This window comes from Phocoena phocoena, chromosome 14, assembly GCF_963924675.1.
Source record: "Phocoena phocoena chromosome 14, mPhoPho1.1, whole genome shotgun sequence".
NCBI lineage: Eukaryota > Metazoa > Chordata > Mammalia > Artiodactyla > Phocoenidae > Phocoena > Phocoena phocoena.
The window spans coordinates 43,975,938-43,999,464 of record NC_089232.1 but is presented as its reverse complement, the minus strand read 5'-3'; the positions used below and the strand labels follow the sequence as shown (position 1 = coordinate 43,999,464).

At 35.1% G+C, this 23,527-nt stretch overlaps 1 protein-coding gene across 2 annotated transcripts in view; it reads right to left on the bottom strand.

The window, feature by feature from the left end:
- PPP4R3B (protein phosphatase 4 regulatory subunit 3B) overlaps positions 1-23,527 on the bottom strand; it is a 64,564-nt gene that overhangs the window by 33,283 nt on the left and 7,754 nt on the right. For both annotated transcript variants that reach the window (XM_065890707.1, XM_065890706.1), the window contains exons 3-7: positions 20,756-20,854; positions 11,692-12,315; positions 6,580-6,657; positions 5,373-5,489; positions 3,760-3,876 (exon numbers count right to left, since the gene is read on the bottom strand). In XM_065890707.1, coding sequence (XP_065746779.1) covers positions 3,760-3,876; positions 5,373-5,489; positions 6,580-6,657; positions 11,692-12,315; positions 20,756-20,854 — 1,035 coding nt within the window. The remainder of the gene's footprint in view (positions 1-3,759; positions 3,877-5,372; positions 5,490-6,579; positions 6,658-11,691; positions 12,316-20,755; positions 20,855-23,527) is intronic.

Sequence of the window (23,527 nt, the reverse complement as noted above, 5' to 3'; positions counted from 1 at the left end):
TTCTGATTGGGAAACATAAAGAACATACTTTATTTCATTGCTTCTAAGACAGATTTCTTAAAATTTTAACTTCTTGATGTTGAGATATATTTTATAACCTATGGCATTACACACTCACTGTTAGCCAAGTGGCAATCATGACAAAGTTACATGAAAAATTTGTACTGACACTTTCTGGTAAGATCAAGAAAATATCAGAATCTGTGTAACTTAGATTCCATAGTAAATAAGAGGGGAAAGAAAGAATGGCAAGAGCAGGAAGAATATTCTGAGGTAACAGGATAAAAATAACTGATGTATGTTGTGGAAACACTACCAGTTTTTAAAAAACTATCTAAATATAAGAATCATAAAAAAAGCTCATGCATATGAAATTTGCTCTTGCAGCTACTTGAATGAAGGTTACAAGTATTACAGAACCAATACTTCTTTCAATCCATTCTGATGTGTTCAGAGAAAGCAACAACCGTTCTTCAAATTCTACAGAAGAACTTAATCTAACTTCTTTAGTCTGTGAAATGGCAAAACAGCTTGGACAAAGAAAACTTAAGCTCATTTTTTAAAGTTGGGGGAATTTCTTGGTATGATGTTGAAGGAAATGTTACTTCTGTACTATTCCTGACACAAAGAAATAACCCGAATTGAATCATGAGGAAACATCAGACAAATCCAAATTTTCGCATACTACAACAGAAAGTTTTCATTTTTATCTTGGGTAACAAGGGGATTACTGGGACAACGGATAAAATCTGAATTAGGACTATAGTTAGATAACAGTATTGTAAAAATGTTATTTAATTTCCTGACTTTCCTGACTTGATAATTGTACAGTGGTAATGTAGAGTTTTAGTAGATAGACACTGAAGCAAATAGGGGTAAAGGAGCACTGTGACATTGTTTCCATACCTTTTTCTTCAATGATTCAGAAAAAATTAATTATATATTTATGTATGCAAATATGTATATACAAATACAAGCAAAGAAAGACAATGATAAAGCAAATGAGAAATAAAGTATTAACAATTGGGAAATCTGAGTAAAGTATATATGGGAGTTCTTTGTACTATTACTGTAATTTTTCTGTACATTTAAAATTACTTCAAAATAAAAAGTTAAAAATTGACACAATTTTAAGAAATAAAGTGTGATATGTTCAATACAAAATACTGAACAGTCAACCCATAGAGATTAGCTTATGTATTTATTTTAAATTTCTTTTTATGGTAAATTTTGCTTTCCAGAATTAATTTGAAGCAAATTCCATGTATACAATTCTAGAAATAATTCAGTAAAAAATAAAATAACCCTAAGGCTAATATCATATCTATAGAAATTAACATATGAATTTATTCCTAAGTGAGAAATACACTGAAAATACCTGCCAAAATAAGCAGTTCAGCAGTAGCTGTATTACTTATCCCGTCAGATTCTAAAAGAAGTTTTACTGAATGTTTCAAAGGTCATTAGCATAAAAATGTTTGAAATCTGTTGCACAGCAATTATTGCTAAATCTATCCTTCCAGCTTGGATAGAAATAATGACTATAGTAAAAAAAAAGTTAATATTGCTATTTCCTTGTGTCTCAACACATATTTTAATACTGTAATCCATGTTCCTAAAGCCAAATCTGCTCCCACAGTACCAGAAAGAAAAGTTTGAATGCTGTGCATTTATTTTAAGACAGCATCAAAATATCAACTGCCCGCTGAATACACAGGTAAGTTATTTCTTCTTTCCTTTAAACATTACTACCAACTTAGTATAGTAGAATTCAGCATGTAGAATCCTTAATTTTGGAAATTAAGAAAAAAGTAATTTATCTTCATTTGTGGGCTAACAATTATTTTGAGGCAACAAAAATTTTTAATTGGAAAATTGTTAGACCTCAGAAAATTCAGGGAAATGAAAGACCTTGAAGGCTGTGACTACAAGAAAAAGAGAAATTAAAAAGGGACTTTTCATTGTTAACGATCAGTAACTACTTCCCCATGTCTCATGCATCAACTAAATGTAAACAAGAAAATCTTTCTAATGAAAACAGAAATAAAAGCTGTAAAAGTTAAGAATTCTAAGCTAGTAAATTATTATTCTCATAGTCTGAGAGATTTTATGTTGAATGCTCTTAATCCCACACATCACTAAGGATGAAGCAATAGAAGTGTTAATTTCAAAGTTATCTTTTGTAAAGGATGGCACTAAGATAAGAATGTCAACAGTGAGATTATAAACTGATTAATAAGCTAGGTATTTATTTCTTTAAAGTCAGATTTAGCATCATTTGGGTTTTTTAAACTTTAAAATATAGTTAACACAAAATATTTCTTCTATTTCTTTTCTACTGCCTAAATAATAGCATTAGCCCAAACCAATTCTAAAATAAAACTGCTTTAAAAAAAAAAAACAACCTGGAAATATCTAACAGATAGAACGTAAAAATCTAAGTGGACATTAATAAAAAAACAAAACATATAAAACAACTATAGTTTAATTCAATAGTAACAAAACCGTAAAAGAATCAAATAACATTGGGAATCTAAACCTTCTTTAAGAAGGGACATAATTGTATTTCAGTTATTTTCTACTTAACACTAACATATATTTAATATAAGAAAGGGTACTTCAATTACAGCTATATGCTCATTTTGTCTTTAAATAGAGATTAAGGGGAAAGTTTAAATATTTTTGTAGTGGGAAAACACAACATTGGTTTCATTATTAAATATTCATTCCCACTAAAAAAAAGACACAATGAACCAGTAAAAGCACTTCTTAGTTATACTAGATAAGTGCCTGACCTAAGGGTTTAGAATTACATTTCATTAGTACTTGAAACTTTTTTTAAAACCAAGAATTAAGAATTTGATTCGTTAAATCTCTTTATCTCAGTAAAAGTTTGAACGCATTTGTTTTGTTTTTACAATAAACAAATCAACTGCCACATATTCTGGCCTTGTCAAAGTCACAACTGATCAGAAATCTATTATTATTCTTCATAAACAGTTAAAATTATGGTTATGAAAATTCAAAGAGAGTCATGTACCAAAATGTTCATTGCAGCTCTATTTACAATAGCCAGGACATGGAAACAACCTAAGCGCCCATCATCGGATGAATGGATAAAGAAGATGTGGCACATATACACAATGGAATATTACTCAGCCTTAAAAAGAAATGAAATTGAGCTATTTGTAATGAGATGGATAGACCTAGAATCTGTCATACGGAGTGAAGTAAGTCAGAAAGAAAAAGACAAATACCGTATGCTAACACATATATATGGAATTTAAGGGAAAAAAATGTCATGAAGAACCTAGGGGTAAGATAGGAATAAAGACGCAGACCTACTGGAGAACGGACTTAAGGATATGGGGAGGGGGAAGGGTGAGTTTTGACAGGGCGAGAGAGAGTCATGGACATATACACACTAACAAACGTAGTAAGGTAGATAGCTGGGGGGAAGCAGCCGCAAGGCACAGGGATATTAGCTCGGTGCTTTGTGACAGCCTGGAAGGGTGGGATGGGGAGAGTGGGAGGGAGGGAGACGCAAGAGTGAAGACATATGGGAACATATGTATATGTATAGCTGATTCACTTTGTTGTAAAGCAGAAACTAACACACCATTGTAAAGCAATTATACCCCAATAAAGATGTTTAAAAAAAAAAAAAAAAAAAAAAATTATGGTTATGACTTTTCTCTCAACAGTTTGCAAACACTATTTTATAGGTAATTCATATAGAACCAGAGCATTATCACTTACGTCATCACTCTGCTGGGCTTCCTGCATTACAAATTCTCGGACCATGGAAGGACTAAACTCTACTAGATAAGAAAATATATCTGTAGCAGCTGATCTGACTTGCAAATCATCCATGCCCTGATAAAAGGAAAATCAGGTTACTTAGAGACTGTGAACAAAGTTATGCCTGCGTTCCCCCTTTTTCTCCCAAATCTATGCCAAACAAATTTTTGGATTTAGACATGGTACTGGAATCAAAACATATAATCTCTCCCATCCTTTTCTTTTACAAATATTAAAAACTTTAGGCAGCTCAATGATTAGTTTCTGCCAGTTTTTGTCTTTACCACCACAAAAATAAATATTCAGAGAATTTAAATATAAGAATCAGCACAGGATTATAAAGCACTGCTTTACAAATGCTGCAAAAAAATTTCAGGGGTGGGAGGGAGGATTCTTGATTTAAATATATGCAAAAATATGAATGAGGTCTCCTAGTTAAGGCTTCAAAACTTTCCAGAAGCTGTCTTTGGTCCTGTTTGCCAGTTAGGCCTTAGTAACTGATTCTCCCTTTTATGACTCTCCTAATAGAGGATGATTTTGAAAACAATCTGGGTATTTTTCACTCTTTTCCGGTAACTTAGTTTTCTAAGGTAGTGATCTTGAATGCTTTTTCCCTATCACTACATGAAGGATACATGATTCAAAGATAAAAATCTCCAGGTGATTCTGAAAACATTCCCTAACTTAGCAGTTCTCAAAGTGTGGCCCAGGGAACCCAGGAGAGGGGTCTCACACACTGAAAAGGGGGGTTATAACACCCTTTTCAAAATTGCATGAGATTAAAACTATTTTCATAATACTATTTATTATGAAAATAAATATTAAGGCATTATTAGCCTTTTCCACTCCCAGTCTATCACAAGTATAGTGGGGTTTTCCAGAGGCTACAAGATGTAATATCGTTAACAGATTAAACGCAGATGCTGCTATGAGAACCTAGCTATCTTTTATTACGCCAGGCATCAAAGGGGTTGGCAAAAAATATGAAACAATGCCACTTGTCTCACTAAAATTTTTTTGTTTTGGAAAAGTTATTTTTTCATGAAAGTTATATTAGTTATCTAAACATATAATGGGTTAATAATTATCATTTTAAAATGAATTAATAAGTACTTAAAAATTTTCTCAGTTTTAATTTTTCATACAATAAATGCCAGTGGATAAAGCTCATATAAACAAAAGTATGAGAGAGAATCACTCCCTTAACCCCATATTGTAGCACGAGCCCCCTTGGTCCAGTCTGCCCTTCTCCCATTCACTGGTCTAAAAAAGGAAAGGTATTTTATTAGTTTCTATGAAACATACTTAATTTTGTTATAGAAGAGATAACAGTCTCATAAAACCAGTGGGATTTTTATTTACTTGAAGCCATATTATATGACTCACATGTTAATATTACAAATTTAAGTTAATAAAAATCTGAAGAGGTTTTATGACTCACTACCAAATGAATCATAATCTAAAATTACAAAATTCAATATGCATTACTATAAAAAATTATTTCCCATCCACAATATAAATCTATTACAAATTCACAATTTCAAAAACATGAAAAGAAACTATATAATTACCATTACAATTTCAAGAGCAGGAAGAATCCCCAACTTTGCCAAAGTTTTGAAAAATGCATCCCTGTTTTGAGGTTGTAATGTCTGAGAAAATGCACAAAATTCCTTGAAAAAATTAACCTGTAATGTTAGAAAGAATAGTGAGAAGTTGACACACATTAAAAGTAACTCTGAGGTAAACTGTAATGTGATCTACCACAGTGTGGAATTAACCTTCTCAGGGACCGAGAGTTTTTAGGGTATCCTGGCTCCTCAAAACCTAAAGAACATAGAAACCATGCTATAATAAATGGTGGCTGGGTTTTCAGGGAACACTCATAAAGCACAATTCAATTTTTAAGAATTGTAAGGAACATTAGAGATTTCCTAGGATAAAGGGCTAATTTTATAAATGAGAAAACTGAGAAATAACTATACCAAAGATGATGTGGCTGATTTTAAGTCAGCAATCTTTCATTACTTCTTTAGTATCTGATTATAAGGTTTGAAAAACTGGCAAACTGCTGGTACACAGCAGTCACCATTCTCTTTCCCCAAAGCATGGTTTATACCTCAAAAAAGTGATTACCAACACATTCTAAAGAAGAAAAACACTTCCAAGAACCAATTCATCATTCGTTTATTCAAGAAGGATTCTCCCTACCTCTTGTTTAACAAAACAAAAAAAGCATCTCAATAATGTATCTACAACCATAAAAATGTATGAGTTTGTATTTCTGTCCTAACATAAACCACGTCTTGATTTTGTAATTTATAAGGCACATATTCCCTCACTGGGAGGAATAAAACCACATCAAAATATCTCTAAAAACTTCTATGATATACAAAACAGTAAGTTTTAGAAACTTTGCAAATAATCATTTTATAGTATAATTTAAACACAGGTGACCCTTGAACAATACAGGGGTTGGAGTGCCCGCCCTCCACTAAGTCAAAAACCTGTGTGTAACTCTATAGTAGGCCCTCCATATCTGTGGTTCCGCATGCAACCTTGGACCATGTAGTTCTGTAGTATTTACTATTGAAAAAAATCTGTGTCTAAGTGGAACCTGCAGTTCAAACCCACGTTGCTCAAGGGTCATCTGTTTATATCTTCCATACTAATTACAAACATTTTTCTTTTAAATTAACAATTTCAATATTAAAAGCTGCGTATGCCAAAAGAGTAAGTGCTCTTTAAGGGTGTGAATTTCAGTAATAAATAACTTACCAATTCACGTCGTTTATCATCATCCGTGGCCTCATCTGTTAATTGTGCAAAAACTTCAGACAAAAACTTTTCATCTTCCTACAATGAGAAAAAATAATTACTATGAATAGAAGTATAAAGTTATACTCATTTATATGATTTCACAAACTATAATAAAAGTAGCTGAAAACCTAAGAGCAATTCCATTGCAAAACCTAAAATTCCAGGTATATTCATATTATAATTTTCAAAACTTGACTACACCATTCAATATTAGTTAGACATATTAATACCTTGTTTAATCAGAAACCTCAACTATAAAGAACTCTTTGAAAAACAAAAAATAGATGTTCAAGAGGTCATGCATGAAAACTCTATTTACCTTAACCGAGAGCCTCTCTAACTCCCTTTCAGGGTCTATTTATTTACGCTTAATTTAAACGTAATTCAAACAAGTCTGAAGATCTCATTATTAGTCCACAGTGGATTAGAAAAATGAGAGTTACAAACACAGCAATAAAGAACACTGAATTCTGGCAGTGATAAGATTATAAAGGTTAACTGTGATTATCTTTTGGTGATGGATTATGAGTGATTTTCTTTTTTGCTCATCTGTATTTTCCAATTTTCTATAATAAATATGGACAATTAAATTACAAAGGAAAAACTGACATGAATATTGAAATTTACTTTAGAGAAGATTTCCATCAAAATGTGCTGAAAGTTATGCTTTTAAGTTTCAGTAATCTTCAAAATTCACTTTTATGAAATATAATTTGAATACTTTTAAGTAATTAAAATAGCATAACCTAAAAATATTTGTAATAGTGATAACTGCATGGTTGATAATAAAATCAAAGCATGACATATAAAGGATATAGCTAATATACCTGCCCTTTCTCTTACTGTGAATCATCCATGAAGTGGTATCAATCCCTTAAAGCCTTTCTGAAATAAGGTAGAGCATATATGAAAAAATGAATGAAAAGCACTAGATATGGTCATGGAAAATATAACATGCTCTCCCACTAAACATCCTTTGGAGCTATTCAAAGACACATCACTAACAGATCACTCCTTTTTTGACTCAGAATAGTGTTCGTTTTGTTATTTAGTTGACTCCTTTTGGATCTTATGTATGGAGGCTTGAATCATCTATCTACCTTCTGAGAGAGTTCAACTACATAAATAATCTTTTACTTATCCCTCAAATCACTTTTTCATCTCAGTATTTTAGGTTTTGTGGAGTAAGCACATATTTACCTCAACTTATACCTTTTATAAATTTTTATCTTCCTGCACCTCTCCCAGATTAAATCTTCCTTTCCTGTCTAAAGATTTTTAACTTTTTCAGAATCTTTTCATAGGAAAATAGTTCCAGTTCTTTGATAAATGCAATTTCCCATTTAAATTCTTCTTATATGACTCATTATTTGTTTGCTGATGGCTAGAACTGCATAAAGTATTACAGAAGCAATTTCAAGTATTACAGTCTGCTAGGAGAATGCTTTCCGATCCCTAGTATATTTCTTTTCTGATCTCTAACATTATTTTTGGTATTATTCTACACAAGCACTCTGTTCCAATGTATTAAGGGAGCGATGTTAGGTAGCTTAAAGCCTATCATAAATATAGCTGGAAAATTTCCCCTAACTCCCTGGTTCTTCAAGTAATTAGTTTCTTTAGATCACTTGAGTTTTTCTTTTCTATTTCATTTTAAGAGCTTTTAATAAATCAATTATTTTAAGTCATATTGTGCATGTTTACTATTTTGGATAACAAAACCTTAAAGGGAAAAGATGAGCTGCTCCTAAAAAGTCTGAAATCGAACTTTTTTCTTTGCGATGATGTAAAAATGGGCACACACACAAAACCAAAATCCCAAACCTAGGACCCATGCAACATTAAAAATTCTAAAAGGATCACGTAGACACAGAAATTTAGAATTAGATGAGGCTTTAACAGAGTACCTAGAGATTGCCTAGTCTAATTTTAAAAGTCCATCTCAAAGAATGGATTTATCAGAAGCTAGCTAGTGATAAAGATGGATTTAGAATCCTGGTCTCCTGCATAATGAAGTTCTGTCACTCCCACAACAGAAAATATACAGGATAGATTCCTAAGTAGGAATCAGACCAAAGCAAAATATACACACAAACTAGAATGGGCCAAGTCCAGTATGATAAAATTTAATACGTTAAATCCTACACTTGAGTCCAAAAACCTCTAAAACAAAACCATATTATTGCAAAGTTGTTTTCTTAATGGTGTTGGAAGATTTTACATATTAAATTAATGGGTGAAAGGTTAGAAATTTCTCTTTCAGTGCTGAAATCTTGCAAAATATGTCAAAAAAGAACTAAACCACTGATCCCACTGGGTTTGTTTGTCACCCAACTCTTATCTATGGAATAGTGAAAATTTATGTAACATGCTAAAATGTCAACATTTGAGATACCTGTCCTTAATCATTTCTAGTGCAGGGAGAAGTTAAAACTTCTTGTTCTGAAAAGGATCTTAACTCTATAGCTGTCTGTGTGGAAATAACCTCAATTTACTGGCTTTTTGGAATTTAATTTATAAAACATTTTAAAGTATATTTCTCAATTCTGGACACAAGGGATTTTGACCTGTAATTAGGTAGAAAATTCAGGTTAACTAAAATCTTATGTCCCTGTCATGGTTACGATAATCTCAACATGTATTAGAGTACATAGTAGGAGCCAGTGACCACCCTAAGTGCTTTCATATAATTTCTCAGTTAATTAACCTAATTTAGGTTAGGAGTTATCTATGTAGTTTTATACTACCTCATTTTGGTCGAGTTAGATAAAATTCTTACATTTTTACTTGCCCTATGTAACTAATGCAACAACAGGCTAATACTTATTTAAGGAGCTACAGATATGCATACTAGTTAGCCAGATGGGTATGTGGAAACATCTAATGCCTGCAGGGAAATCTCAGAGATGGGCTTTAGGAAATGAGCCTTTAGAGGCCAATGGCCATAAACTTGCTTTCTTCTCACACACTGTTGAAAACAGAATTCAGCATCACGGCTGACACGTAAGAGATAACGAAGTGGTAAACCTTAAGTAAACGACAGGTAGCTCATGACATCTGGCTATTTCATAAAATGCCTCTCATGGACCAGAAATGAGTAAAACTTGGTTTATATAAGTATAACTTTCACAAATAGACCTATGACAGAATGTATAAAATGACATAGAAAGTTATAAATATTTACAGATTAGTTTGCATAATTTATTTTCAAAACATAAAAAGCATTATGATTTACTATTATGGATTTGGCAACTCTTCTGAAGTCAAAAGCAGTCATTTGAAAGCTACACTTGAGCTTCTGTTACTGGGTCCTTTATATCAACTACATTGACTATGGGTTTATTTCCAGTCTCCTGAGACTATAACTTTTTCTGTCAGCAAGTGAAATGGCACCCTGAATTGTACAATATGGTTTTAAAAAGTGGGTCCCATGTATTATAAATGGAACCTAATGTGTAAGTCCAACTTGCCTCACACTTATTACTGTGGAATAATGAAAAACTGCCTGGTGAAAGAATTATCTGGGAAGTAAATCCTATATAAAAGTAAAGTTATAATGGTGAATAATGGTTGGAAGTATCATGAAATGGAATCTCATAGGTAAGTACTAAGACAGACATTCTTAACTTTTTGGTCTCAGGACCCCTTCAAATACTTAAAAACTACTGAGGAACCCAAAGAGCTTTTATTATGTGGGTTATGTTTATCAGTATTTACCATAATTAAAACTGAGATGCTTAAAAACATTTTCATTAAAAAATAAGCTATTATGTTTGTATAAATATTTTTTATGAGAAACAACTGTATCATCCAAAATCATAAACATTTAGAAAGAAGAGTGGCCTTGTTTTACATTTTTGCAAATCTCTTTAATGTTTGGCTTAACAGAAGACAGCTAGATTCTCACATCTCCTTTAGCATTCAATCCACTGTGATATGTTTTTTTTTGTGTGTGTGTGTGGTACGTGGGCCTTTCACTGTTGTGGCCTCTCCTGTTGCAGAGCACAGGCTCCGGACACGCAGGCTCAGCAGCCATGGCTCATGGGCCCAGCCGCTCCGCGGCATGTGGGATCCTCCCAGACCAGGGCACGAACCCATGTCCCCTGCATCGGCAGGCGGACTCTCAACCACTGCGCCACCAGGGAAGCCCAATATGTTGTTTTGGTTGAAGTACATGAAGAAAATACAGCCTCACAGTGACAGCAAGCTGGAAAAGGAAAAACTTCACAGACTTCTTTGAAACGGCTTCAGGTACTCCCAGGGGTCCACAGACATTACTTGAGAACCACTAACCTCACTAAGTACTGTAGTAGCAGCTCAATAAACTTAGTGACTGATGTGTAAATAACAAAGGCAGTTATGCAGGAAACTGTTAGTATACTATCACAAGTAAAGTAAAATCTTCAAAATCATGCTTACCAAACTGTTAGGGTATAAAGGATTAACATGATATAAACATGGTATAAGACTCCTACTTTACAACTCAAGGAGAGAGAATAAAATCAACTTCCATAGCAAATAATCTGACTATCATTTACTGAAAATTAATGAATGTTTCTCAATTCTGGCTGCACATCTGAATTATTTCGGAAGCTTTAAGCACACACACTCACGCATATCCCCAATAATAACTAGGTCTCACAAAATGGAATAAAAAATATTAAAAAAAAACAGCTGCCTCTGTTTCAGATGATGAAAAAGTTCTGGAAATGGATAATGGTGATGGCTGCATAACACTGTGAATGTACTTAATGCTATGAATTGTACACTTAAAAATTGTTAAAATTTTGAATTTTAGGTCATGTATGCTCTACCACAAGTTTTTAAAAACAAAAAGTTAAAAAAAAAAAACCCAGCTGCATGATAGGACATTTAGAAATATAAAAGGTCACATTAAGAAATGATTCTTCTTCAGAAAAAAATGAGATAAAGCCCTGATTTCTACGCTTGATAGTACAATTAAAGTAAACAAAAGAAATCTTTCAAAACGAAGGAATGAACACCAGCTTAACTATTACAGGGACTAAATATCTGAAAACAAAATTATGAAGAACACCTCAGTTTACTTACCTGCAACATGCTGACTATTTCAACTTTGTTGAAGAAAATAAAAGATGTAAGAGTAGAAAGAAAATTCTCTTCAAAAACTGATGGTGTAGGCAAAATGATGTCCTGAATGTACTGTACCCTGTAAGTCTGATGTATTTTTTGCCTTAGTTCAGAGTCTGTTATTGGTATAACTTCCTTAAACTTTGCAGTTTTGGTCAAGAATTCTCTGTGCCTTTTTGGCTGAGCCAAAGCAGGGTCATATTCAAGGCATCCCACGACATCCATGATACACTCATCAGAAAACATTACCTCAAACAGAGTTGCCTTATTTAGGAATAAGATTCCTCTAATAATTTCATACAAATGGTGTAAGCCTTCAGTGTTTTCTAGGTTCTCACAAGCTTGGAACAGCTGCAGTAGTTTTTTAATATAGCCTTCATTTTCCAAGGCCAGAGCCAGCTTTTCCCTACGGATAGGTGAGGAGAGAACTGAGGTAACTAAGTCAGCAATCTCTTCAAGTTTATTGAGTTCACATGTGGGCAGGTCAATCAGATGACTGGTTTCAGGCATTTCTTCAAATCGTTCTTCTTCTGATTCATCAATGAGGTCCTGTGTGACTTCCACTGATGGATCCTTACCTTGAACCTAAAAATATCCAAGTACAGCTGGTTACCTTAAAATACAAAAGAATTCAGAATTTTGGGAATCAAATCACTGATCATTCAATTTTTTTAAAAAAATAAATTTCTTTTTTTTGGGCCACGACTCACAGCATGTGGGATCCTAGTTCCCGACCAGGGATTGAACCCCTGCCCCCGCTAGACTGCTGGAAGTCCCCTGACTAGTGAATTTAAGTAAAAATCAATACTTTCAAGGAATCAATACTAATAGTCATTGTTAATTAAAAGTGAAGTCTAGAGTGGGAAAATACAACTAGTTTAGAGTCAGTTATTTGAGTCTTAAGTTACTGACTGCAGATGGTTTCACCTCTAAATTTCCCAACTTACAACTTGAGGTTAACTCTGATCCCTAATAACCTGAGTATTTCAGCTAACGTTATGTTGTTTGATATTAAATTATGTAATAACCACTTGCAGTTGTTTATTAAAATTCACTCTACCTAGTAGAGTGAATTTTGCAGAAAGTAACTCTCTTCTGTTGGTCCCCCAAAATTATTATGTATGAAAAAGCACCATCACACTGGCTTAACAAGGACACTACTGAGTTCAAACCAAATTAAAACCCAACTCCCTGTATATTCAAGAGTAAGAAAATATGATTTCCTCAAAATACTTTTGAAATTCACTTTTGGAAAAGTATTTGCTTTTGCTCTGAGCCTGAAGCTGATAAATAGACTAATAAATAAAGTCTATTCTTTTAAAAACTGGCATTCATTTAACATCTGTGATAAAGCCTTCAAGTATTATCTAGATAAAAATCACAACAATGAATAAAGAACTGCTTTATGATTCAGGTTGACTACTTTATGATTCAAGAAAAGCATGGCTAACAAATTTTCTATAATGAATTAGTCTAACAAAAAATGTTTAGAACTTTACTTTTCATAAATTTTTCTAATTCATAATCCAAGAGTGCAATCATCCTCTCTTCTCCACCTTAAAACACCTCGAATATCCTAAGCAGAAAAAGTTCCACAAATTTCCACAAATTTCCAAATCCAAAGCAACATGTGAAAAAAGACCTAAGAACTCAGAGAAAAAAGTAGACAGATATACTGATGCATACAGGATACTTTTTTTCCCTAGAGGAATGAAGGTATTTCTTTTACTTCTGAGTTCTCAACAGAGTAGCTGGGCTTAGGGAGGATGACACATAAATATAAGAGAAAATATAAGTAACAAGGTCATAAGAACAGTTCAGATAAAATGCCTTGGAAACTCAGAGGAAGGGAAATTCCAGCTCTTGGGGTATGGGTGAGCAGAGAACACAAGGAAGGAATCATAAAAGCAGTGGCACTTCATAAAAAGGAATGAAACTGGGTCATTTGTGGGGTCGTGGATGGATCTAGAGACTGTCATACAGAGTGAAGTCAGTCAGAAAGAGAAAAATAAATATCGTATATTAATGCATATATGTGGAATCTAGAAAAATGGTACAGATGAACCAGTTTGCAGGGCAGAAACAGAAACACAGATGTAGAGAACAAACGTATGGACCCCAAGGGGGGAAAGTGGCAGGGGTGGTGGTGGTGGTGGTGGTGGTGGTGGTGGTGGTGGTGGTGGTGGTGGTGGTGGTGGTATGAACTGGGAGATTGGGATTGACATGTATACAGTAATATGTATAGAATAGATAACTAATCAGAACCTGCTGTATAAAAAAATAAATAAAATAAAATTCAAAAAAAGAAAAAAAAAACAGTGGCATCTGAGATTTTAAGTGGACCTTCAAAGATAGGTAAGATTCTGAGGGGAGATAAAGGTACCCAAAGTGCAAAGGGAAGAGCACAGAGCCAGAGAAATGGAAATATGTGACATGCATATGGCAAACAGCAAAAATGGAAATGTAGACTCTAGCCAGATCATGAAAAGTCAAGCTAAAAGACCTGCATTACTGTTCAGGGAAGTGAATGTGTAGCACTGTCCTTCAGAAAATTAACCTGGCATCAGCTGCATGAGACAAATTTGAAAATATAGATAAATTAGGGTGTTATTCCAAAGGCTACATGAACAACTGAATTTGGATAGTGATGTTGGGACAGATATGGGATAGCTACAAAAGAGAGAAGGAAACACAATGACCCTATAGTTTTAAACCCATCATTGGGAAGATTATGGCTTCTTTAACAAAAACTGGGAACGTGGAAGAGGAATGCTAGGAAGAGTTCAGTTTTATTAAGTTTGAGTTGTTTGAATATCCAGCTGGCAATTCAATCTGTGGGCCTACTACTCTGGAAAAAGAATAGGACAGAAGATAGAGATTTGGCATTAGGGTAACAGTTAAAGCCAGAAGACTGACACTAACCAGAGAAAAGAGAAAACGTAGTGTGAGGGGAAGGAAGAAGAATCAGAGGTTACAAAGAACAAATAAGAGGAAACCAGGAGTTAACTTAAACTTCAAATGAACATAGTTTGCATATGTTTAAGAATAAAAGCACAGCTCCAGAACCATGCATGTAACCACTAGGTTACAGCATGTTTATTTCTTTGTTATCTAGTATTATCCCTTACAAGCTTCCTGGATTCATCCTGAACGTAACCCTGACTGACCTAATCTGTCAACATCACATAAACCCAAGTGTCTACCTGGATGACAATAGTGCTGTCCACCAGATATTTCTGGTTCTCTCCCTCTTGTGGCACATGAGTTCATTGCTTCCATGAAGTTACATGTAGCTGTGTGACTTGCTTTGGCCAATAAAATGTGAGCAAAGTGCCATGTATAACTTCTGGGAAGAGCTTTCAAAAACCAGTGCTCTGATTTGCCACCTTTCTTTCCCACTTTGCAATAATCATGGAAGTATTAAAATGAATTCTCTATCAACTTGGGTCCCTGAGAGGCTCCGTTAAGCACAGCCCCTTCCTCTCCAATATTGGTCAAACAGCATTAAGGGGGCTTCCCTGGGTGCAGTCATTAAGAATCCGCCTGCCAATGCAGGGGACACGGGTTCGATCTCTGGTTCGGGACGATCCCACATGCCGCGGAGAAACTAAGCCCGTGCACCACAACTACTGAGCCTGCGCTCTAGAGCCCATGAGTCACAATTACTGAGCCCACGTGCCACAATTACTGAAGCCCGTGTGCCTAAAGCCCATGCTCTGCAACGAGAAGCCACTGCAGTGAGAAGCCTGCGCACTGAAACCAAGAGTAGCTCCCGCTCGCTGCAGCTAGAGAAAGCCCCCGTGCAGCAATCAAGACCCAACGCAGCCAAAAATAAATAATTTAAAAGAAAACAGCATTAAGGAATAAACCAAACTTTTGTTGTGATAAGGTTCATGGTAAGTCCACACTATCAGTAGGCTTCTCGATGAAAATTTCTCTTTTCCACACTCCTATCCTAGTCCCTTATAGCTACTGCTTTAATTTTTTTCCCTTTTCAAGGGTCAAACACTATTACTTTCCCCTTTAAGTCTCATAAGAGAGAACTTTTTCCCTTTGGGAAAAAAAGAGGCCATCAGTACTCAACTTCCTCCAACATTCTTCTTTTCCATCTCACAACTTATCTTCATTCAATTCCTTCATCTGTTTCAAAGAAAATGTCTCTACCCTTTTCTGAGGTTAGAACTTCCATATGTACTTCTGATTTTATGCTTTCTAAGAGCTCAATATGTATCAATTATCTTAGCTCTTTTTTAAAAAATTAATTAATTTGGTTGTGCTGGGTTTTAGTTGCCAGCAGGTTGTGTCCTTAGTTGTGGCTTGCCAGCTCCTTAGTTGTGGCATGTGGGCTCCTTAGTTGTGGCACACGAACTCTTAGTTGCAGCATGCATGTGGGATCTAGTTCCCTGACCAGGGATTGAACCCAGGCCCCCTGCACTGGGAGTGTAGAGTCTTAACCACTGTGCCACCACAGAAGTCCCTTAGCCCTTGTTTTTGTAATTTCTCTCCCCACAATGATTCTTTTGTTCTGTCATTCACCATTCCCCTTAAGATACTTATTGCTCTTTGAGCTGTCAATCTTTTTCAGAGAGGAGTTCTATTTTCTTATTATAAGTGGTTAAGAAATGACAAAAAACAGGTTTTTTATTGAAATTGTTCTTTCAAAGGTCAGCAATGACCTCCCAGAATTAAAAAGTAAAACACAGCGTATGGTTCTGTTGAATACAACACAGTAGCTGGGAGCAATAAACTAAATGTATACTCAGCAACATGGCTAGATCTTAAAAGTACAGTACTGAGTTGTGCAGTAAAAAATTAACCTTGCTAGACCAGCAGAGTGGCCAAACCTAACATTCCTTTCAAAGGCTGAAAAGTTTGCGTAAAAATCAATGACAAATGGGGAGGAGAAATGGTAACAGAGGGCAAAGGAATAAATAAATAGGTAATGTAATGAAGGAAATCTATTATTAACACTGGTGCCTTACAAAAAGCTCAGAGTAAGATATGATATTCTCTTAGCTCAATTGTAACAGATGCCTGGAAGGGTGAAGCCATATGTTTCCCAAGTCTACCACTGCTCCTGGGACTCAACAAGGTCGAATGGAAGTCTGTAAGTCTACTTGATAGAGCTGACACCACCCTGGGAGACACTGTCATACAATATGATGAACTGGACCAATTATTAATGACTGAGTGGGATTCTTATAATGTGCCAGTATCTACTGACTCTTACTTTTTTCAGGTTACATCTACTACCATACCGCAATATGGTATAACATTGCCACTGTTGATCCAACTACCTCATGTACATAAGCCTTATGATAATATTGATATTATCATCAAATGTATTAGGAAACTGAATTAAAGCCTCCTTAGCATGTAATGTTGATAGAAAATGACTGGCATGAGGAATAAGTGGACTTACTAACTGTTAACCATCAGCTAATTTCTATACTAAAGAGTTCTCTATGAGTTTACCATAAGGTACAAACTGTGGTAGATCAAGGAGGGTAATGAGCAGTCAAAATAGTGCAAAAATATAAAAAGTAAATCATGGCTTTATAGGATAGAACAGTTGTTGCTTTAAATCTACTCCTAGCCCACACTGACTCCTCCAAATGTTAGGCATATTCATACTGATACTATTGCTCTGTCATATAAATGCTACACTAAGTGTAGATGCTTAGACAAATATGACCATTTTGCTGTAAGTCTTGGCCAAGGGCCAAAGGGTGGCCTTTGCAGTAAAGAACTAATCTTGCCCAAAGAAAGGTTTGGACCTTGCCTAACTCCTGAGAGTCAACCTCTAAGCACTCTGAATATCCTATCTGTTGGGAGTTATTTTGTTTACCTTGGGCTATGCTGGACAGTCCACATACATGTGTGGATAACTGTATGGTTTATGGAGGAGATCTGGGGCCACACAATATCAGCTCAACCTCTGGGAGTGCTGGAAGCTAGAGTTAGCCACATGGGTATTCAGCCTGCTTATATGACTAACACCCCAATGAAAATGCTGGGCACAAAGGTTTGGGTAAGCTTCCCTGGTCAGTAATACTCTGTACATGTTGCCACCCATCGTTGCTGTGAGAAGTTAAGTGCTGTCTGCATGACTATTCTGAAAAGAGAAAATTGGATACTGACGCCTGGAACTCTCCTAGACTCTGACCGATGTGCCTTTTCCCAATGGTAATTTTAACCTGAATCCCATCATTGTAATAAACTGCACCATGAGTATAATAGCTTTGTGGAGTTCTCTAAGTCTTTCTAGTGAATTAGTGAACCTGTGAGTGGTCTTGGAGACCTCCCGAACTACATGAGTGAAAAGAGTAAAAAACAAATTTCAGCGAAAAGTTCTAAGACAAAAGTACAAAGTCATTAAGAATATATATATATATCCAAGAACATATATTAAACAGCATGTGCTGAGGTGTGGGGAGGGGAAAAGTGGGGCAAAGTATAACTGAATATGCTGATCACTGGAAAATATTATCCACAATATAAATTTATGTTCTAGCAGGCATGTAATTCAACATCCTAGTTCTAAATAAGATGTTTGTCTTCTGTTTTATTCACTCATTCTTCAAATATATACCAAGTACATACACAACGTGTGCCTGTTGCCATGCTGGTATTGGAGAGAGAAAACAAAATAAAATATCACGTTTCAGTAATTTATCATAAAAAAAGGTTAGTCTTTATATACTGCTATTAATATTCTGAACAGCCTTATAAATATTATGGAAAAGTAATCTTTCATTTTGAAATTATTGCCTTCATTATTTACATGGAATATTTTTCCCCCCATTTCATAGATGAATGAATTCATGGTTTAAGTTTATTAAGAACAGAACAGCAAGTACTTATGAACTGCATATGTATGTCTGCAATAGAGGTCACTTTTTTTTAGATCTTACACCTCACTTTACAGAAGACTTTGCAAACATAAAATTCAATCTCAATCCTTGGAGAGCACATGAGATAAAAAAGGGTAAAAATGAAGACCTTCTTGCCATCACCATCAACAGGTTTAAAAACAGGCAAAACAAAAAGGTGAAATATTAACAAAACAATTAGGATTATATTCTTATGTATATTGTACAAATTAAAGAAATAGCATATTTACTAATGTTTTCAACCGTTCATCAACTAGAATTCTAGTATGTATGTATACTAATAATGCTCCGGCAATACATGATGCATACACAGTCAGATAGGAGGTAGGAAAGAAACAAGCCATCTACTCCCAGATAAGAAAAGTTTAGTGATCTAGAGCCATATGTCAAATAAACTTTCTATGGAATGGTAAGATTCTTACTACACTTTCATAGGCCACTTTATTATGCTGTTTGGCACTGTTATTGGGAGGACCAAGGAAAAAGAATGATTGTGGTCAGATCCATAAAACTAACTCAAGAACCGTCAGTGAGGGCTTCCCTGGTGGCACAGTGGTTGGGAGTCTGCTTGCCAATGCAGGGGACATGGGTTCGAGCCCTGGTCCGGGAAGATCCCACATGCCGTGGAGCAACTAAGCCCACGTGCCACAACTACTGAGACTGCGCTCTAGAGCCCACGAGCCACAACTACGGAAGCCCACGTGCCTACAGCCTGTGCTCTGCAACAAGAGAAGACACCACAATGAGAAGCCTGCTCACTGCAACTAAAGAAAGCCCACGCGCAGCAACAAAGACCCAACGCAGCCAAAAATGAATAAATAAATAATATAAAAAAAGAACCTTCAGTGATAAGAATCCCTAGAGGTAAAGCTGATATAAGTGAAATGACAACAGTCAAAAAACACTATAGGGACTTCCCTGGTGGCACAGTGGTTAAGAATCTGTCTGCCAATGCAGGGGACATGGGTTAGATCCCTGGTCCGGGAAGATCCCGCATGCCGCGGAGCAATTAAGCCCATGTGCCACAACTATTCAGCCTGCGCTCTAGAGCCTGCGCTCCACAGCAACAGAAGCCACTGCAATGAGAAGCCCGTGCACTGCAACGAAGAGTAGCCCCTGCTCACCGCAACTAGAGAAAGTCGGTGCTCAACAACAAAGACCCAACGCATCCAAAAATAAATAAATTTATATTAAAAAAACCCACTGTAATAGAAGATTAGACTAGGCAACCACTGAAACACAGTGATCTCCATTTACAGAAAATAGTAATTAAAAATGAATTTTATGATTTACCAACTGTCATGGCCCAGATTTGCCCAAGGAGACATAACTACTAAATGTAATCTGGTACCCTGAACAGGATTCTGGAACACTGACATTTAAGCTGAGGAAATCTGAATAAATGTAGAATTTAGTTAATAATAATGTATAAATAATAATAATACATAATAATGTATGAATATTAGTTCATTAATTGTGACCAATATGTATACTAATGTAAGATGCTAATAGGGAAAACTATTTAATAGGGGAAACTGTGAGGGGAGGAGATATCAGGCAGAGGAGCATATAGAAACTATTTTCTGCTCATGTTTTCCATAAATCTGACACTTCTAAAATAAAAACTTCATTAAAAAAATTCCAATGCACAACTGAAACATATACTTCACTTAAAAAAAAAATTCTAGTTACCCTGAGAGTTACCACCTATATCCTGCTACACTGTAAATTCCTTCTGAGTTGAAGTCATGAGCACTTTGGATTATTAGTGTCTGGCACACAGTTATCCATAAACATTATGCAAACAGGTGACCAAATATTAAAGAAAATTCTAAAAGCCTTAGAACATAACTATTTAACCTTTTTTCTGTTAGAAGATCTTGACATTTTGTAGGGTATTAGTTATGAATATATGCTATCAAAATCTAAAGTGGTAAAACAAAATTACAACTTGAAAAAAATTTTCAAAAATTTTGATGCCTAACATAGAAGACATTTGTAGGTTAGGTTATCAAATTCTCCCATGAAGATATTATCTTTCCACATTCTAATACACATCTGTTAGATATAATGAAAAAAATAAATCATGAATGCATGCAAACTTAAGTTAAACATTACTAAAATAACCTTACCTGACAAATTTTTTCCCAGATCTCATCACAGCCAGCTTTTTCCTGAAAACTTAGTGCCAGATCATAGTTCTCAGCTTCTGACCAAACAATTAATGTATCCTGTTTAAAAATAAAGATTTCTGTATCATCACACCAGAAAAGAAACAACTACAAAGTATAAATAAAAATCAAGAGGACAGGAAACAGCACAGCAATGCCCTCAGGTAAGTGCAATTAATGTACACTCAAATGACATCATATAACTGTATTTTGTTATCCTTTGAAATTTTAGTAATATCTGGCAATGAAGTCATAGCTTTGGTACTGATAATGACAGTGAGCAATTTTCTGAAACAAAAAATATTAAAACATGTTAGCAGGCTCTAGCTCATATTACCAAGATAATGTTTAATGGAAAGTCTAGCATTCTTGGCCAAAATATCATGTAGACATTCTAATCATCTACTTCCTATTGTTTCCAGAAAGTCAGCTGTTCCACTCACTAACCACCTACCCGTTTATTTTTCCCTTCAAGCTGGTTACCAGTAAGCTAACTAAATAGCTGAAAATTATCCTAAGGTTTGACCCTTTCTATTTTTGCCTTTTTAAAATCTGGAAGAGGCTTCAGGATATTAAGGAATGTGAAACAATGGTGACAGAAAATATTGCTCTACCTGTATTACCAACAGCACCTAGTTCAGCATCTTATATTGTAAAAAATTAAAAACCTCAGTTTCAGATAAGTGTTTTTCTGGATGTCCTTAATTATATCCCTCCCAAAAGGTTATGCCTTTAGGGAAAAGTTGTCAACTCCCTTATTAAAAACTAAGGTTTGGTTTTAAATTAAAACACGCAAGTTTAAACACGAAAATCACTATGCAACACCTAAATGAAATGGACTTTTAAAGGATACATAATAGTGAAAGTTTAATATGGCCAAAACTTTGATTTAAAAAAAAATGCACATTTAAGTTTATTCCCTAATTATCAAAAATATAATCTATGAAAGCACCTTATATTTATTAATTGTTCAGCTGACAGTACTTATAAATAGTATGCTGATATTAAAAAATATATAAAATTAAAAGTTAGCCCCAGGGACTTCCCTGGTGGTGCAGTAGTTAAGAATCCGCCTGCCAATGTAGGGGACACGGGTTCAATCCCTGGTCCGGGAAGATCCCACATGCCGCGGAGCAACTAAGCCCGTGTGCCACAACTACTGAGCCCATGCGCCACAACTACTGAGCCCATGCGCCACAACTACTGAAGCCCGAGCGCCTAGAGCCCATACTGAAACAAGAGAAGCCACTGCAATGAGAAGCCCTCGCACTGCAATGAAGAGTAGCCCCCGCTCGCCGCAACTAGGGAAAGCCTGCATGCAGCAATGAAGACCCAACGCAGCCAAAAAAAAGAAAAAAGTTAGCCCCAGATTAATAAAGACAAAGTTTTAAAAATGAAAACATTTCAATACTTTGGTAGCTCATCCCTTAATTAATCTGGGCCTCAGATGAATACTTATCTGCTGTGTGATCAGGTAAGAAGAACACTGAAAATCTGTGTTCTAGCTTCTGGCTGGCCATGCTTCTTGGAAGGGATATTTGCCATCAGCTATTCTAAAATTTTATCAGGTTGTTTAAAAACCTTTAGTGGCTTCCACCATGTAGAGAAGAGGTTGTGAAATCTTTTTAAAAACCAGTAGAATGCTTTTTATAAACAAAATTTTAGTAAGAATCTCCATTAAAAAAAAAAGAGATAAAAACAAGGCTATTCTAGTTAAAGCACTAGGGCACCCACACAAGCTCCATGTTCTTTCCTCAGTTCCTCAGTTGTTTTTTTAGAGCACTCCTCAAAACAGCTACATGAACAGTGCTCTCCAAACTTTTAAAAACCGTGTGCCTCAAATTACTTACATATTATATACAGAAGTATAATATTACTATAGCCATATTTTATAAAACATACAGTAAAATAGAAATTAAAAGGCTTATATAAAGATTAAATAAGCAATATTTAAAAATGTTTAAACTGCAATGGCTCCATATCATTATTATTTAGAATTTTAAGACCCAATATAGTTAGGGCACAGTATATCCATAAATGATAGGAGATACAAATCCGTATTTAGTGACATCCTTTTAATAATTCTGAATTTTGGGGGAGGGGAAACTTTTTGTAATATCTATTTTATCATTATTTCGGCTTTGTCACTTGCCTGACAGATTACATTAGGAGTGTAAATGTCAGCTGGACCATTATCTTGTTCACTTGCACTTACAGTACTGTTTTCAACCCATTTTAAGGCACATGCTCCTTTTGTTAGGGTTTCAGGTTAGTTTAAATTGGAAAATATCTGTAAACAGTTATCTGCACATACAGGCTATAACTCACAATAGGCGGAGAACACTTTTCATGGAAACGTTACTCTTCTCTCAGAATACTATTCTTATTTTTGACTCTTGACCACATGACTTTATTAAATATTCGCAAAATTCAACTTCTCCTTTTGATACAATAAACAGGTTTCTTCTCCAATGATTCATACTGTGCATTCTATTTTGGACATCACTATTACAACAGAATGAATGAAATTCAAAACCATTTATCCAGGCATACAAGGCCCTTTGCATTTTGGTTCCAATCTACCTTCTGAGAGAGAAGTCGAAGCAATGAAGCAACGAAGTCTGAATTAAGATAACTGAGTCCCCTTCTTCCTATCATTTTCTTTTGTGCTTTCCTTCCCATTCTTAACAGTAAACTCTTACCCATAAGCCAGTCAAAATCCCAGAAACTAAA